General features: G+C 42.4%; 1 protein-coding gene across 1 annotated transcript in view; it reads right to left on the bottom strand.

Moving 5' to 3' along the window:
* The window catches only part of TMTC1 (transmembrane and tetratricopeptide repeat containing 1), a gene marked incomplete at its 5' end in the record, with an annotated part of 19,558 nt that extends 6,432 nt beyond the window's left edge, over positions 1 to 13,126 (bottom strand). The window contains 3 exons of the mRNA XM_009079267.1: positions 1,180 to 1,282; positions 6,299 to 6,407; positions 12,983 to 13,126. Of these exons, the coding sequence (XP_009077515.1) occupies positions 1,180 to 1,282; positions 6,299 to 6,407; positions 12,983 to 13,126 (356 nt within the window). The remainder of the gene's footprint in view (positions 1 to 1,179; positions 1,283 to 6,298; positions 6,408 to 12,982) is intronic.
* Positions 13,127 to 16,686: the final 3,560 nt, after the last annotated feature.

Here is a 16,686-nt window from a genome sequence, read left to right as displayed (position 1 = left end):
GAAGTGTAGGAGTAGATCAGGAAATGTTAGTTTTGAATTTGGCAGAATACACAAGTGCAAAAAGCAGAAAGTGCTCTGCACTGAATTTGAACCACAATTTTTGGCAGGAATAGGGCAGTTTATCTGGGTTGGCAAGCAAAGATGAGTACATCAGAGTGAAATTACTGAGGAATTTTTATTATTTGCAAGCTTGAATTTTGCCAGGGCACACATATAAAACCTCAACTTCTGTCACTGGTGCCATGATGCCATTTTGGATGAGGAATACTCATTTCGGTTTTGTAATTGTTTCACACTGGTAAAAATCTCATCACAGAAGAGAGATGGCTAAGTGTCAGCTCAGAGGTAGGACAGCCAGTTACAGACTGACAGACACCACAGTTCTTTCTTCCCAAGCACCACTGAAGCTGGGCACAGTGTGAAAGGGGCAGAATGGGTAGCAAACAAACACTTCAAGCCTACAATATTTCATCACTAATTCTCAGGTCTGTTCAGGAGGGACCAGAGAGAGATGGTAGTTCAGTTTCCACTAGTCAAACTTGGCCTTGCTTATCATGCTGTCAATACAAGGTGGCAATTACAGTGACTTTTTTTTGTTGTTATGTGAATGCCAGGAAGAGCCCAGGGAAGTTGGATGGGAAATAGGCGCCCAGAAAATAAAGGCTTTGGCAGCATTTACGGAGCTCCTGAAAAATCAATTCACCCCACAGTATCTTGGGTTTTCACAGATGATTATGGCTCAAAAGCCATGTTTGTTTTTACAGTTGTGGCACTCAACCCTTACAGTCAAAGAGCTGCTTTATCACCAAGTCGGGCTGGTATGCTCCAAAGGCTGTAATGATCCACCTGTGTGCCTGGGATTTGGTTTGACGTGACCATGACAGAAATGGCAGTATTGCCAGGGTGCTGCCCAGCTCATGCTGAAGAGGACAGCTACCTGTGTGAAGATGGTGAGAAGCACTGAAGGAAACAGCCAGGCTGAATGGCACTGCTGCACAGTGCCTGCACTGATTACTGATTTCAGTGCGCTGTGCCATCTCGGCGGCACAGGGATATTTATTTCCAAGCTACTGCAGAGGGACATCTATGGCTTTGGAAGCTTTTGACACCATTTTAGAATAAAATTAATCAAAGCAAAGAAGGCAGAGAGGGAAAAATCCCCTGGTCCTTCTCACTTACCAGTATCGACCAAGAAAACACCATAGTTGTTATGCAGATCGGAGCTCTCTGGACAATTCTCTATGCCAGCCTTATAAACCTCCTCTGCTTCCTTAAGCCGTTCCTTAAAAGAGAAGGAGATTTCTTAGCCATGGCGGAAAGGCTGTCAGCACCATTTGTGACATACCTGCACCTGTGACAGCTCCCTCACTGCACAGGGAGCTTGGGGCACCAGCCCACCCCATCTTCTAGGAGGCCAAAATTTTGCCCTATGACATGGATGTGATATAGCTGCTGTCTGGTACCCCAAAGTAATTCAGACAGCTTTCCCCCATACATCTGCAATTGGAGCTACCTGTGAAACATCTGGAAAAGACAGCTCCCCTGCAATGCCAGGGAGCCTTGGCTGGGCACACAGCCAGCCAGGAAAAACACAGTGACAGGGGGTTGTGTTGGTTCTGTTGGGAAATATCTGCCATCTGGGAGCTGATATATTTTAATTTATTTGTTTAATGAGCACCTCGCTTGTTAACTTTTCCCCTCTGGAGCTCTCCTGTTCCTTCCCTAAGTAGTGAGGAAAATACAAAGAGCTAAACTTTGGTGTGTGTGATGGTTGGGGGACAGTGAGTTAGTGCAGGGGGATAAAGGGATCTGGAGAAGGATGGGGCAGTGAAAGAGTGAGGAAAATCTGACAGATTCCGATTAAAACCAGGCGTTGTCAATGTGTAAGATGTAGCTCACTAGGTCTGATCGGATGTGCCACCATGCTTATTGCCCACATGCACAAAGTCCCTACATTTTGAAAAGATTTCAGGTTGGCTGGTGGTGCTGAGCATTTCTAGAAAATATAGATCTTAATTTGGGAACAACTTGCCCACAGAAAGTGTCCCACTGGCTGGGCTCTGTCTAGCCTGAGCTACAGGCAGCCTGGTCCTGAAATAAAAATAAGGTGTCCCGTTCGGATCAAATATCAACTTAATAAGGTTTCCATTTTCCTCTGGTCAGACAGTGCTCTCCCACTGCCTGCATGTTCACCACCACAGGTTACCGCAGTCTTCCTTCCCCCCTAACCTCAGAGCTCTGCTGTCGGGTGTATTTATGGAAGGAGGCTGTGAACAGCAGAGACAAGCACAGAGCAGAGAGGTGTCAGGCAAGCCTCCAAGCTCTAAAGATGCTTTTTGCAATTCTTCCCCTTCCACAGAGCAGCACAACCCTGCAGCAACAAACTCCACAGCCTCCTGATGATGCTTCCAAGCAAAATCAGCCAACTGGGTCTCTGCTGCGGAGGGCCTGGAGCCCCCAAGGCAGACCTGCTGCTCAGGAGCTGAATCCACACGAAAATAAGAGGTTGGTCCATTCCCAGCTATGGATGTTCTGCAAGTCCTGCAAATAGTGGACCCTCCTGGTACTTCTCTGGGTTTAAAGGGTGTACCTGACAGCAGTTTTTGCTTTGTAGCTGCCTAAGGTAAGGACTTTTTTTGCACCTCCTATTTCAGAACTGGAGAGCTGGAATTAATTGCATTGGAAGGGTAGGATTTGATCACAGAATCAAGTCCTTTCACATTTATGTGATAAAGGTCAGACAGAAAAAAAGACAGTGTGCAATAAAACACAGAAACATGTCTTTTAAAAGTGCTTAAGTTTGGACATTTTAGATATATTGACATGAATTTGACAACATTATTCTGCGGAGTCAGGAAAAGTGCAGCAATAGTCTGAATTGACTACAACGAAGAGCAATTTTTGGAGCATATTTTCCAAGATTTATGTATTAGTTTCTTCACTGACTGTAATTTTCAGCCTAGGAATGCAGCTTTATGTGCATGTCAGTTTCTTAATTTTATTTACTGACCATAAACCCAATCTTTAAAGCAAGGAAAGGTTCAACTGGATTAGCAGTGTTCCATGTCAAAACATTCACCAATACTGAGCACTTTTAGCACGGTTGCATTGCTTTTTTGGCACCTAACATCCTGACCCTGCATGCCTCAGGCTCAATGCCCAGCCTGGGATGATTTCTCTAGCAAAGTGTTTGCATTAAGCACAGTCAGAAAGTGGGAAGGGTGGAACCTGCTTTTTGTGCCAGACCTTTCTCCCCTCACAGCCTCTCCTCTTCTTAGGAGAAATGCTCTATGTTCATCAAGGCTTGATTCTCATTAACACTTAATAATGCCACTCCCAGACCTTCATGAAACATTCATCAAACTCACAGAACTCAGAAGAAAACGTATGATATTTTTATGATATTTAAAAAATCCTGCATATGAGAATCTTTCAGTTGAACTCCAGGGTTTTATGTCTGGTTTTCATGTGGCTCAGTTTTTCAATGTGGTTATGACTGAGTAGGCTCTTCTCTGTAGATAAGTGGGTTAAAAAGTCTCTAAGAAACACACACACAAAATCAGTTGGAACTAGGGCCTGAAAAGAGCCACCATCTAGCACAAAACGGTGGATGAAACTGCAAGAGCTGGGAATAAGGTGCTGTACAAGAGCACCAGAGTAAATCCTGGGGAACCGGTGTTAGTGTTGTGATAATGGCCTGCAAAAATGTTTGATTTCCGTTATCAACACCACTGCAATGATCATGGAAAAGAAGAGAAAAAGCAGCAACACATTGCAACTGAGTTATGATTCCAAGAAGAAAGAGCAGTCAGAAGGGCAAGAATTTATAAAAGGCACAAACAAGCCAAACTGTTTTAGAGAACATGGCAGTGTTTTTTTCACATGTCAGCTCTGTCTCCAGAATCAACTATCAAGGAGAGAAAGGGCAATTACACTGAGTTACAGGCTACTTCCCTGGCACATGAGACATTCCTCTTAGGAGCATTTTTTAAAGGTATGGGAGGAAAGGCCACATAAGGCCTATTTTGGATTCACCTCCTTTAAGATGAGTGGAACATGCTGGACCGAACAAGGTAATCCCATCACTATTTCCCACTGAGCTGAGCTGTGTCCATGTTTCCCTCCTTAGCTTTAGTGCAAAACTGGAGAAGCAGAAGTTTGTCACTGGCACAGTCATCTCATGCAAATTATTTTAATGTGGCACTTCTGTCCCTTTCTCTCATATCCCAGCAGGAGGGAATCCCTTTCCCCAGGCTCCACAGCAATGCAGCATGTTGCATACTGCCTGGCATCACAGATACCCCTGCAGCTGTGACACAGGCTCTGGGCCACGAGCAGATGCAAAAACAGGTTTGTAACTTTTAGCCGTTTTGAACACTATTGCTTGGACAAAAGGAAAACACAAAACTGAAACGTGGGCTCCTGTCATCATCCTTTGGGTTCAAGATGCCAAAGCTCCTGCCTGTTCCCCTGGAGGGTGTGATCCTGCAGCTCACAGCCACAGGCAGCATGTATTTGTAGGACAGATCCTACTGCAGTCACTAGGACGGGTGTGCGAGGCAGGAGCTGCACAGTCAGGCAGTCATTTACTGTGGTGGAACATGAGAAAGTGCTAAAAGCCTGCAGAAAACTGCTGTTTTCTGAGGAAATGGTACTATCTTTTTTTCCCTACCACTTACTCAAGTCACAAGAGGATGAACTATCTATATGTCAGAGAGATGAATTATTGCTGGGCTTACTTAATGGCACTTGCTTTGGGCAGAAGGTCTTGGGACTCTAGAATGGTTTTATTGCTCCGCTGACCTTACAGTCAATGGTTCTAATTAATAATTTCAATTAATATTAAAACCAGATATTATTGCAGAGGACTCATTTCCTATCCTTGCAGGAGACTCTTCATTAATGGGCTTATTCAGAACACAATTCCCATTCAACAAGACTCATCTTTCAATCCATACACTATATTTCTAGATCCCTGCAGATAACATTGATAATATTTAAAATTCACTTTAAAGGGAAAATAAGATAGAACATCTTTCAGTAATTCACATTATCACATAGGTGAGTTTTGCAGAGTGCCTACATCATTAACAACGAAATCAGAACAAGATGTCTGCTTATAGTTTTGCTGAAATTTATCCAGTTCCCTTACAGAGAGATGATTTCACTAAGCAGATTAATGGAAAACAGCAAAAGATGGTACTGTTTTGGTTTGTCTGCATTTGCATTTGGCAGCCTTTTAAGAAAGCTTTAGCACTCCGTGCTATGGAACAGTTAGATCTGAAAATTGAAGGAGAAAAAAATCAGTTTTCAAATGCTGTGCAGAGGTGTGCTGGAGCTGTGGACTTACAGGAACCTTGTCATCCACCTCCATAGCCCCAGACTGGGACCACTGGTTGTGCCTACAGCCCACAGGAGCAACACCTGAAGCACAGCATCCCTCATCTGCTGCTGCAGGTGTGGAGACAAGTAAGGCTTGGTGGTCTCAGTGTGGGCACCCATGCCTCCTGGCTCCTTCTGAACTCAAGAATTTTGTGCTTCAATTTATCTCTTCCTCTGTGGGGACAATATTTCACCTCACAAGGACCTTGTAGAAATAAATTACCTAATTAGAGAGAGTAGGGAGAGCCCCAAGTAATGAGTGTGGGGAACAAGCCCGAGAGGAAATGAGTAATCCTGCCTCCAGAGCACAGCCTGGGCCATGCACAGTAAATAAGGCCTGGAGGCACGTGAACAATGAGGTTAAATAAAATATTGAACAGCCTCTCGTTAAGAGCAACTTAAAGCCAGTGAGCCTTCCCACTCCCTACCACAGTAATTAAGGGTCATATCTCAATTCGTGCATGCAAGGGGCACAATTCAGGCTGCAGAGGCCACCTGGTTTCTGACATTTCCTAGCTTTGAAGTTATTTATGATGAAATCTCAGGGTTATCTGTGTCTGAGGGGGAAGCGCTCGCCTATCCTGCTGTCACAACATTCAAGTTGCAATAGATTAAGATTTCACCATAGACACAGGGAGCCACAGAGAGGGGATTTACTCACAACTTCAGCAGTGATTTAATTCAGAGCCACACCATGTAGGTGTAATTACTCACTGTGAATGAGCTGCCTCCCATCCTGGAAAAGCCATCTGTAAAGCAGTCTGAGAGCTCTCTGCAGACAGCCACGGACCCACGCCTGCCACCACATGTATGCGATGCAAGGGAGCTCCACTGAGATGTGCAGGAGGTGCTGGAGCTGTGGCAGCAGCCCATATGCACACCCAGAAGGCACAAGACCTCAAGTGATGCCTGTTACCTGTTCGGCTAGCAGTGAGGCCAGGCTTGAGTAAGCATCTGCAAACTCTGGGCCGTACTTTATGGAGTCCTGCAGTAAGATTACAGCTTCCTCCTTCTTCCCTTCGGACCTGCAGGACAGGGAAGGAGAAAAAGAACAGAAAGGAATATTTTTGTAAGCACATGTTTAGGTTATCCTACTGATTAATTACTTTAAAGAGATGTGGAAGTCCCCAGCTTGACCTTTTCAACATCTAAATGAATTACTCATGCCTCCTCTCCATAGTGTGCATAACCTGCACCTCCTCAGCCCATCGCCCTTTTCCATATGTTATTCCAGGAGCTGGGAGGATATAGGCTTTAACAAATCAAGATATATAAGTATCTGAAGGGAAGGTGCCAAGAGGATGGAGGTACTATGACCTAGGAACATAACATGCTCTCACCAACTCTGCTCTCACATCAGTACATTGGAGACACTATGTCAGGGACTGGAGGAATGGTTGTCTGGCTCAAACCAACCAGCTGGGAAACCAGTGAGGGGAACAGGTTGAGCTCTGTGTAGGTGGGGCAGTGGCTGGGGGGAGCCCCTTGAGCCTTAGCAGGTACCCACCAGTCTGCACTGTACTGGTGTCAGTGACCACATGGCTCTGATGTGAGCCCTGAAATGGTGGTGGTTGACCACGTGGCTTTGCTGTAAGCCCTGAGATGGTGTCAAAGCTCCTGGCTCTGTCTAGAGCACAGCACAGGTGTGAGCTCACACCAGGACAGGCCCTGGGTGAGGGTAACAAATAAAAGCACAGCAAGATGTGCACCATGCAGCATACCCCATTGCCCTGGGCTGGAAGCTGACGACACCACGTTGGATCCACGGGTGGTGACTATTTACCTCTCTTCCTCTCTACTTTTCTCCTTTGCAATATATTAAGCTCCAAGTAGCACTGAGCAGTGTCCCTTTAATGACTCACTAAGTGCCCTGATCAGTGCCCAGCTAAGGTCTGTTCTCTCAAGGTGTGCTGAGTTACAGTTTGCACTGTGTTTGAATACTGTGAAGTTTACTGCTTTGGCTTTTGCCAAGTGTCTTATTCCACATGGGTGACCCAAAGTTCATAAGTAAAAATTATTTTTTGTTTAACCTCCTGAGAATTGTGTTATTTCTTCTGTGCACTGCCCAGAGTAATTCAAAATTACCTTCCCCTCAACCCGCCGAGTGGACCAGGGTGTCACACACTATAACACTTCATTTCCTTTAAATACACCCTGCAGAGTCTCTGCATGTTCCTAGACAGTAACTGCTCTTATAGATTCACTTGCAACTTTGTTAACTTAAAACTTTGAAATTAAAATATCTCTAAGTTAAATCTGCCTAGGATCTCTAAATAACTTCTTAGCAAGTCAATCATAAGGCTAGAGAAGTCTGTTCTTCAGATCCTAATGATTATGAACAGAGATAGAGTTGAGAGATGGCTATGTTGATGAGCTAGGGTTTTTTTCCCAGCATTGCTCTGCATTTATTGCCAGTAAAATGGAAAAGGTTTCCCTAACAAAAATCTTGGGATGTTTATTTATTTGAACTACAATTTCTCCAGTATCACTTTCTATTTCTCTCCTTTGAAAAATGAGAAGGTTTCCTGAACAAACATCTAAGGATGTTTAGCTGGACAACATTTTCCTTGTTCTGGGTGTACAAAAGAATATGAATAGCAGAGCTCACAAAAAAACACAAAGGGCTCTGGGGAAACAGAAAATACGTGAACACCTTGCCACTTTACCCTTAGATTTCATCTGAGTGATACGGTCAAGTAACCAGATCTTGTTTATAAGGTGCAAATTTCAGCTGATAATATATGTGGCTTTGCAGACTTTTTCCCTTTCTGGTTGTGTAACTGGGAGAATATTTTGCCTGTGCATTAAGCTAAGTAAAACCATTTGTGCTAGTCTCTCTCTCCTTCCAGTGGTGTTCCATATAAATTACACAAATGAAGCAAAACCAAATAAAGAACCACTTTTCTCCTACACTAATTAAAGACTAGCTAGCTTGTCAATTTATAAAACTTTTGGATCCCTCAGCTGGAGTTTCATGACACATTTTTACAAATCAAAACCAGATGACTGCTCTATAAAGGTATTGATGTTTGGCAAAAAAATGTAGGAAATGCCAGCTACAGAAATAAAAGGATTAAGTGATCCACTCAGCAGCAGTAAAAGTTCCCATTAACCACAGGCATGCACTCTGAACATTGGGCAGCCCTCCTAATTACTGTTTTTTTCAAAATACCCTTTTTTTTCTCCATTTGATCCAAGAACAATGTTTGTCTCCTGAAAGTGGGAGTAAAGAGGGAAAGATTATGGCATCTTTTTATGTGACCGAATTACACTAAAAAAAACAGATCTAGTAGTTTTTCAGAGGGCTTAGGCCTGCAAGATACCAAGTGCTCTGGCCAAACACTTAAAACATGTACTTAACTTTTATGTATGCAAGTTGAAAATTAATTACTGGTTCAAGTGCTTTCCTGGATCAAGGCCAACACTTTGCAGGATCAAGGCTGTTACTTGTATAAATCTGCAAGCTGGGAGAGCACAAAGCATTGGAAGAACAGTCCAATACACTAATTTTCCATGAACTGGGGATCTGGAGCAGGAATAGCTAGGTAGCATATACCTTCACTATGACAGAGAGAAGAACAAATTCAACTGACACAAGCAGACCCTGATCACTTAATCCAATTTTGACCCAAATTTGTGAGACCACATCTGAAGCAATGTCTGTGCAGAGTTGGGCTACCCAGTGCACAACAGGCATGGACTCTGCGGAGGAAGCCTACCTGAGGGCCACTAGAGAAAGTCAAAGGTACAGCACCCATTGAGTTGAGGAGAGGCTGAGCAAGCCGCACCCATTGAGTTGAGGAGAGGCTGAGTTTTGTACCTTTATATGTCTGTGTGTCTCAGAAAAGAGAAGGCACAGGGGTGATTTCAATGCTGCCTGCAACTCCCTGGTCAGAGGATATAGAGAAGGCAGAGCCAAACTCTTCTCAGAGGTGCACAGTGACATGACAAGAGGCAACAGACATGAGTAGGAACTTGGGACATTCTGATTACATATAAGGAAAAATATTTTTCACCACGAGGGTAGTCAAACACTGGAACAGGTTGCACGGAGAGATTGTGGAATCTGTCCTTGGAGGAGTTCAAGATTCAGCTGGACACAGCCCTGAGCAACTTGCTCTGAGCAGCCAGCTTGATCTCCAAGTGATCTCCAGAGAGCTGTTCCAATCTATGCTATTTTTTTATCTAATGTAAATTTGACTGCTGAAGTTTTTGTGTTTTTTTTTAACAACTTGCTACAATGTGTATGCAATACTGAGAGTTAACTATAGCACTTCATGCAATACAGAGTACCCTAACCAGAGACCATGCAGAAAGCCAGAGGCAGTATCACTGAACATCATCAATCAGTTTACTTCTTTGAATGAAAGGAAGGAATCTTTCACTAGCTAAAAGAACTTAAATCTCATTAAACACAACATCTATCTGATGTTTTTCCAGCATTTTCAGAGAGTTACATGAGCCTGTGTCAGCACATTCACATATATCCAGAAGCCTGTATCAGAGAGGGCAGACAGTCCTTCTTCCTCTGAATAGATGGATTTGCTAAACTGGGACTAAATCATGACAACAAATGCTCAGGATACACTGCATATTTATTACTCTACATTCAGAAGGGAATCAGTCCTATGAGTAAACTTGAGATTCAGTGGAGATTGTTTCTAGGCATTTCAGTTTCCTCTTGAAAATGAAGCCATAATGCTCTCAAAGCACGTAAGAGTTCTGAGGCTTTTCTTCCTAAGAAACAGTGTATATTGCACTGCTTTAGTATGAATACATACAGTACTGCAAAGACGTTTTTAGCCATTCTTCCTGCAACAGAAAGCTGAGATAAATAGTTACTTCAAATGTTCATAGTATCTTATTTCTTGTCTCTTTGCAGAACAACCCACAGGCTATAAATCTGTGAGGTATTCTGAATAATATTTATCTGTAGCTCAACAAAACTGAATTTATATAGAGGAGTTAAATATTCAAAACACAAGAAAGCAGTATCAGGCTGTTCTGTGTCACTGATCACAGGCCATGAAAGCAAAGAGATTTCACACTTTTAGGTAGGCCATCTTTTGCGTCTATTTTAAGTAAGAAATCTGTTGGCATTGTTTCATTATCTACTCTCCTATATTTATATTAGGCAAGAAAATGATGACATACAACTTTATTTCAGGATATGTAAACAAAACCAGAGGCTTATTCAGCCATTACCCTGCAATGCTTCCTGAGAACATTCATCTTCTGGCACATAGCTGTCTTCATTATGTGCAAACAGAAAATGGAAACATCCTTTTTCATCTAGGACTTCTGCAGAAAAAAACTTCAAACTTCCACCCTGTGGTTCTCATAACAGTTTTTTACTCAAGTTTAAATCACAAACAACGGATGCTTAAATAGCTTATTTACATGGAATGAGAGGCAGATTCCCACATGGGAGTAACAAACTCATCCTTCCAAAATCCTGGAGTTCCCTTTTCTTGGTACTCCAGAGGAGATGAAATCTAACATCCACCATCAGATTTCTACACTGTGAGCAGGGGTGGGAATAAGGAACCCAGCAGAATTCAACTGGGAAATCCCCATGCCAGACACTTTCATTACATGTCCCAGTACAAGAAGTGGTGGTACTGGACATGCCTTAACTGTTGCAGATCTGGCTCTTTCTGATCTGCACCATGGCCTGAAGCCTCTGCAAAGAGGACAGAAAATGCTTTTATGGTTTGACCATTTATCTTCTCTCTGACATATGTTTAAAAATCAAAACACTTCATAATGTTTCATAACACCGAGAGGAAGTAGTAGCTGCCTGTAATATTCTGCAGATTTTCATTTATTACCTAGATTATACTAGAATTTAATGTCTGCAGAATACTGGTTGCCCTGTACATACACACATACACACACATACATATACATGAAAGGAGACCCAGATAGAAAACAAAGTTGTAGGAAGGGGGAACTTGAAATCTCTGTTTTGTACCTGTCTGGTCATCTCACAAGTCACCTCATGGTCCAGCATGGCTGATCCTCTCTGTTAAGCTGATGGATGACCTAGGGAAGGTGCTGGCAAAGGGGTTTGGGCTATCATTTTAGGTGAGACATTTATATAGGATCTGCCCACACAGCATCTGCTTTATGTATGTGCTAATCCCTCCCTCGTGAACTCCATGAGCAAATGGATATGGGAAAAGGGCTGGTGGAACCTGAGCGCTTTCTTTTGACAAGTTTAGCACAAGCATCACACACATTTAACGTGCCACAAAATATGGCACCACAGAAGGATGCACCACAGAAGCATTTACAATCCAACAGGACACACAATATCTTAACTATCACATTGGGAAAAACATGACATATTGCACAGAAAACAAACAGCAGTTCTAAGAGATTTTCCCCACCCGTCTCCTTTGCTCTTTGCCAGTGCAACCAATTCCTTGTATTTCCAGTAAAGCACTTACCTACTTTCTCTTTAAGATTACTCATTTGCCATACTGTAACCTCAAACCATCAGATTTTCTCGTAATATTATTCTGACAATTTCTCTGCTACCAAAGGGACCAGGCAGAAGTTCAGTGATGCACTTAATATCCTTTATACAAACTCACAAGAGGTAATGTTTACAACCAGAAAGATCAATTAAGTTTTAATGACACAGTGCCATTTCAAAACCAGTCCAACACTAAAGCTTGTCATTGCTTAACCAGCACGAAGCCCCATCTGCTCTAAAAGATTTACCAGAGACCTATTATCAGCAAATAAGGGCTGTTTATATCAGAAAAAAAGTACTTTTACTGCTGTAGTTTTTCCAGTTCTGACAGCAAATAACACAATATCCTCACAAAAACAAGGACCTTTTTTGCTGGTCCTAAATAGAGCTATTTTATTTTTTTAATTGAACCCTTAGCAGATCTTATCATATTGGCTTCTTGTACAGGTCTAAGTTCAATCTGTAGATAGTCAAATTAATTTGCATGATTATGATTGTCTGCTATTCTCCTTGCTAAAGGCTGACATTCTAAATAATGATGAGTGAAATAATGATCTGATTAACTTGTTTTCTTGCTCAGCAGAGTAACCATATAGAGATGTAAACCAGGTTTCCCCTCAAATCCAGACACACCAGCTCTGCTACAGAATGAACCTTCTGCTGCACTGAGCATCTCAGCATTAGGTGCTTATGCTCAAACCACACAGTGACCTTCCATACAATTAATAATAATAAGAAGGAAGTTGCAGAGAGGGATTTGTTGGATCTGTGTTATTTATTAGTTCTGTCTGGTGCCTGTCTTTGAACAATATAGCTTACTCCACTGGAAAGGCTTACATGTCTCCACCAAGATGGGAATCTTGGGTGAGTAGCTGGGCTTAGGCAACTCATTTTTGATGCTGAGTTTGGAACAAGTGAATTCCCTACAACTGAAGCACACCTGTGAACAGCACCTGAAGTGATGTGGCAGATAGCATAAGGATATCCAAACTAAGCCCCACCTTTATGCCAGCACTAAGAGCTAACACCAATCCTTCACCGCTGGTAGAAAAAACTACTTTAGTGATGTGTGTAGAGGCAATGCAAAGTTTCTTGGTGCCTGTTCTGCATTCAACTTACTTGAGCAGGTTGCCAAGATTGAAGAGAGCTCGATTGTGCTGAGGGTTTAACTGAAGGGCCCGTCTGTAGTAGTCCTTTGCCTCCACCACGTCCTTGGTCAATGTCCCCAGGTTGTTGAGAGCACTTGCATGCCGAGGGTACAGCCTAGGAAAAATGAAGTGTCAAGTTACAGATGCTCATTAATTGACAAATAAAGCTGAAATCACTAACGTTGCCACCGCTGCTGTTTGGCACTCCGTAAATGGAAGGATGTCAGCTAGAAAACCCTGTTCTCCCTTAATTCACTGCAGACTGGATGGGATCCTGAGGAACCTTTTCAACTCCTGAAGAGGTTGCAAATCAGATTCTCTTACAATTCCTATATGCCTTCAGGGCAAAAGGGAGCACCGAACAGCTTTGAAAGCCTATTTTACCCTCCAAAAAAAAGGCAAACTGACTAAAGCAGCCTGAGCATTTTTCAAACAAGCAAAAACTGCTTTGTTAAAAATGTTTCCAATGGAAATATGCTATGACATATGAAGAAATCAACACAACACTGTTTGAATTTATTTGTGGGGGTTTTTTAATAATTTTTTTCACAACAGAAGTGATAATAAGTTGCAAAAGAAAACCTGAAATCAGCTGTTGAACAATGCTTTCACAGGACCAAACAAAATGATAAAAGAATCTGGAAACAGATGGCTTAACAGTATGAATTCTCTAAACTTCTTATAGCAGCATTTGGTTTAGTACAGTTCTCCTTTTAACTGACCTGTTGATCTTTACATCAGCCTGTTTCAGTTATAAGATTACATACTGGGCCCATTTTTGTTAAAGTTCTCCATGAATTGAGAAGCATGTCATGGTCCATTTGGCACTTAAATTCTCAAAGTTGTGCTCCTACATTACTATTTTAGTTTGCAAGTCTTTCACCAGAAAACTCCGGAGGTGAAGATTATCTAGGGCAAGATTTAAATATCCAGGACTCTTTGTGTGATAGGTAGGTGAAAACTAAGGCTCATTATGATAAAGAATGAAATCTCTGATGATAGCCCACAGAGGTCCCTGGGAAGCTGCAGACAAGATGTTTTAAAAGGTCTGATGCTCTGGTATGAAATCCCATGCTCCTCCAGATGATCACTTCATTTGTGACAGGGAGGAAGCAGCTTAAGGTGGTCAAGGCTTCAGTTCAAGAAGACCTAGTCACAAATCCCACTGCTAGTGCAGACTTTTTATTTTGAATGAGGACAAGTCATCTGACATTTATTTGCCTTAGGTCCCTGTTCATGGGAAAGTGATGTGGATAACAACATTAAAAGTAGTTGGCTATGATAACACAGGGTACAGCATGAGGAGGGGCATTTAACGGAAGAACGGATTAAGACTCTATAATACACCTTGACTCTAAAGTTTGCAACTGTTTTTAATCCAAGACTTTCCATGGTGGGTCGGGTTTTTTTTTTGCCTGGAGTTTTTCATTATGTCAGTTCAACTCTGGGACTTTCTGTGCTTAAGTACCATGAATAATTTAGCATTTTATACATTGCTGCAACATTGGTATCAGTCACATTTTCTCTCCAGAGTACATAAGTGACTTTGGCAAGGTCTTATTAGGGAGCGAAGCTGGGAACATTCAATAGAACTCTGGGAGAAATGGACATACACTAGTAACACACCCAGGATGCTTCTACATCTAAGAGCAGAGCTCAAAGGCCTTTGTCCACCCAACACCAAGCCTAGCAGACAAGGACTAGGAAGCCACATATTGAGGAGAGATCATTTAGGGATGCAGCCACATGTGTTATTTAAAACTTTGCCTGTTCTAATGACAAAAGATGAATGTAGTGACCACCACTCAGAGTAACTAATCATTGCAGACTGTCAACATCCCTCCCATACAGATGAGCATCCCATCCCTCAGAGATAACCACTTCTCCTGCTGCAAGCCCTCAGGTGCATTGCCCAATGTCCCCATTCACCCACGCTACCTGCACTTGCTGCTCGAGTGACTAATGAAAAGAGTCCTAATTGATCTTGTCACAGAGTAGCAAAGAGTAAGAAGTTTGTGGTGAGACTGACATTGATACAGAAATAGCATCACTTTCCATCACTGAAGCTACTCAGTGACCCCGAAGTATTTTGGGATGAGAAGTGCTTGGAGAAGCATCAGCAAAAGAGAAGACAGTGATGAGTCTTGACCTCAGCCCTAAAATCTACTGGTCACCAAGGCTAAGTCTCCCCAGCTGAAGCAGGCTGGGAGAAATGCTTTCCACAGCAATAGTAGGAGAGGAATGGAAGGACCAAGCTTGCTGGCTCTTCAGCACTTGGAATGTAGCTCTACTTGATAGCTTGACCAGGATCTTGAGCAAAGAATGTCTTAGAGCAAACAACCAAGGTCTCAGTCTTGTTTCCCATTTCTTCCAGGAGATTTTGCCATTGTTCTGGACCAACAAAAAGGTCTGAGAGATATATTTTTGAGGTTTTTTTTTTCCAGGTTGCTGTGATGGAAACTGTACATTACTTTTGTCAGTACTCACACATAAAACCAACTCTAATACCTGACATGAAGTTGCTTGAGTTATGAGTGGGCAAAAGTATTTCAGACAATCCTTGCAAAAGCCAGAAATAGATTAACATTTTACAGCCCTAAACCTGATGGTTTTGCTCTCAAAGTTAAAAAAATTAATTCCATTCTTGGCCTTTAGTGCTCCCATGACATTTTAGGCCCAGGAGATTTGCTTGCACCAATTTGGAGTGGAATGAAAACTCAAGATTAAAAAAGAGAACAGATTTCACCTTTAAATTGCACAGTTCTGACCAGCAGCTCTATAAATACCCTTCTGAGCTCAGCACTAAAATCTCTCAACAGCAAATCACAGGATGCAAACATGTCTCCCACGAATCTTTGGCTCTATTTCTTGAGTTTTACATTTATTCATTACATCTCATTGCCCTTTCCAATAAATATAAGTGAAAGCCTAAGAACCTCAGCTAGCACAAATTGTCAGCTTAAACTTGCCTAGCATCTGGCCTGAAGAACTTCCGACATTTGCAATTTTCCCTATCTGAACAAATATTGAGAGAAAATCCTGAACGCAGTGAGATAAGGCAGGGTTCACGTCTTTTTTTTTCTAGCCAAATACTTTATTTGAAATATTACTTTATTATGGCAGTAGAGCGAGCTGCCACTCAACTGTGTTCAGCAAAGAGCATAACCAAGCCCTAAGAGAGCATCACCTCAGGTAAAGTAACCAGAGCCAGAGCCTGAGCCCATGAACATCCATGCTGTTATATAATCATGGAATTATATAATGGTTTCAGTTGTAAGAGACCTCAAAGCCCAGCTGGTTCCAACCCCCACCCACCCTGGCCTTCAACTCTTCCACGGACGGGGCAGCCACAGCTTCTATGTGCAACCTGTTCCAGTGCTTCACCACCCTCACAGTAAAGAATTTCTTTCTAATGGCTAATTGAAACCTGTCCTCATTCAGTTTAGACTGCTGAAATACAGTTTCATACCACCCTCAAATAGTTCCCAGGAGTGGTCCAGGCCTGAGCCTAGATCAGGGTTTGGTCCCAAAAGCCATTTTCAACTTGACCACTGTCTCTCCCTGCCCAGGATATAAACACTTACTGAATACTTCTAGGTCAGCTTATGCCAGTTGGTCTCCAGGCTAGAGAATGGGGCACAAACCCTTTTTTAAATTTATTAATATATATTTATA

This window comes from Acanthisitta chloris, unplaced genomic scaffold (assembly GCF_000695815.1).
Source record: "Acanthisitta chloris isolate BGI_N310 unplaced genomic scaffold, ASM69581v1 scaffold8597, whole genome shotgun sequence".
In the NCBI taxonomy this organism is placed as follows: domain Eukaryota; kingdom Metazoa; phylum Chordata; class Aves; order Passeriformes; family Acanthisittidae; genus Acanthisitta; species Acanthisitta chloris.
Note: the sequence above shows the minus strand (reverse complement) of the source record. Positions and strands in the feature narration are given on the sequence as shown.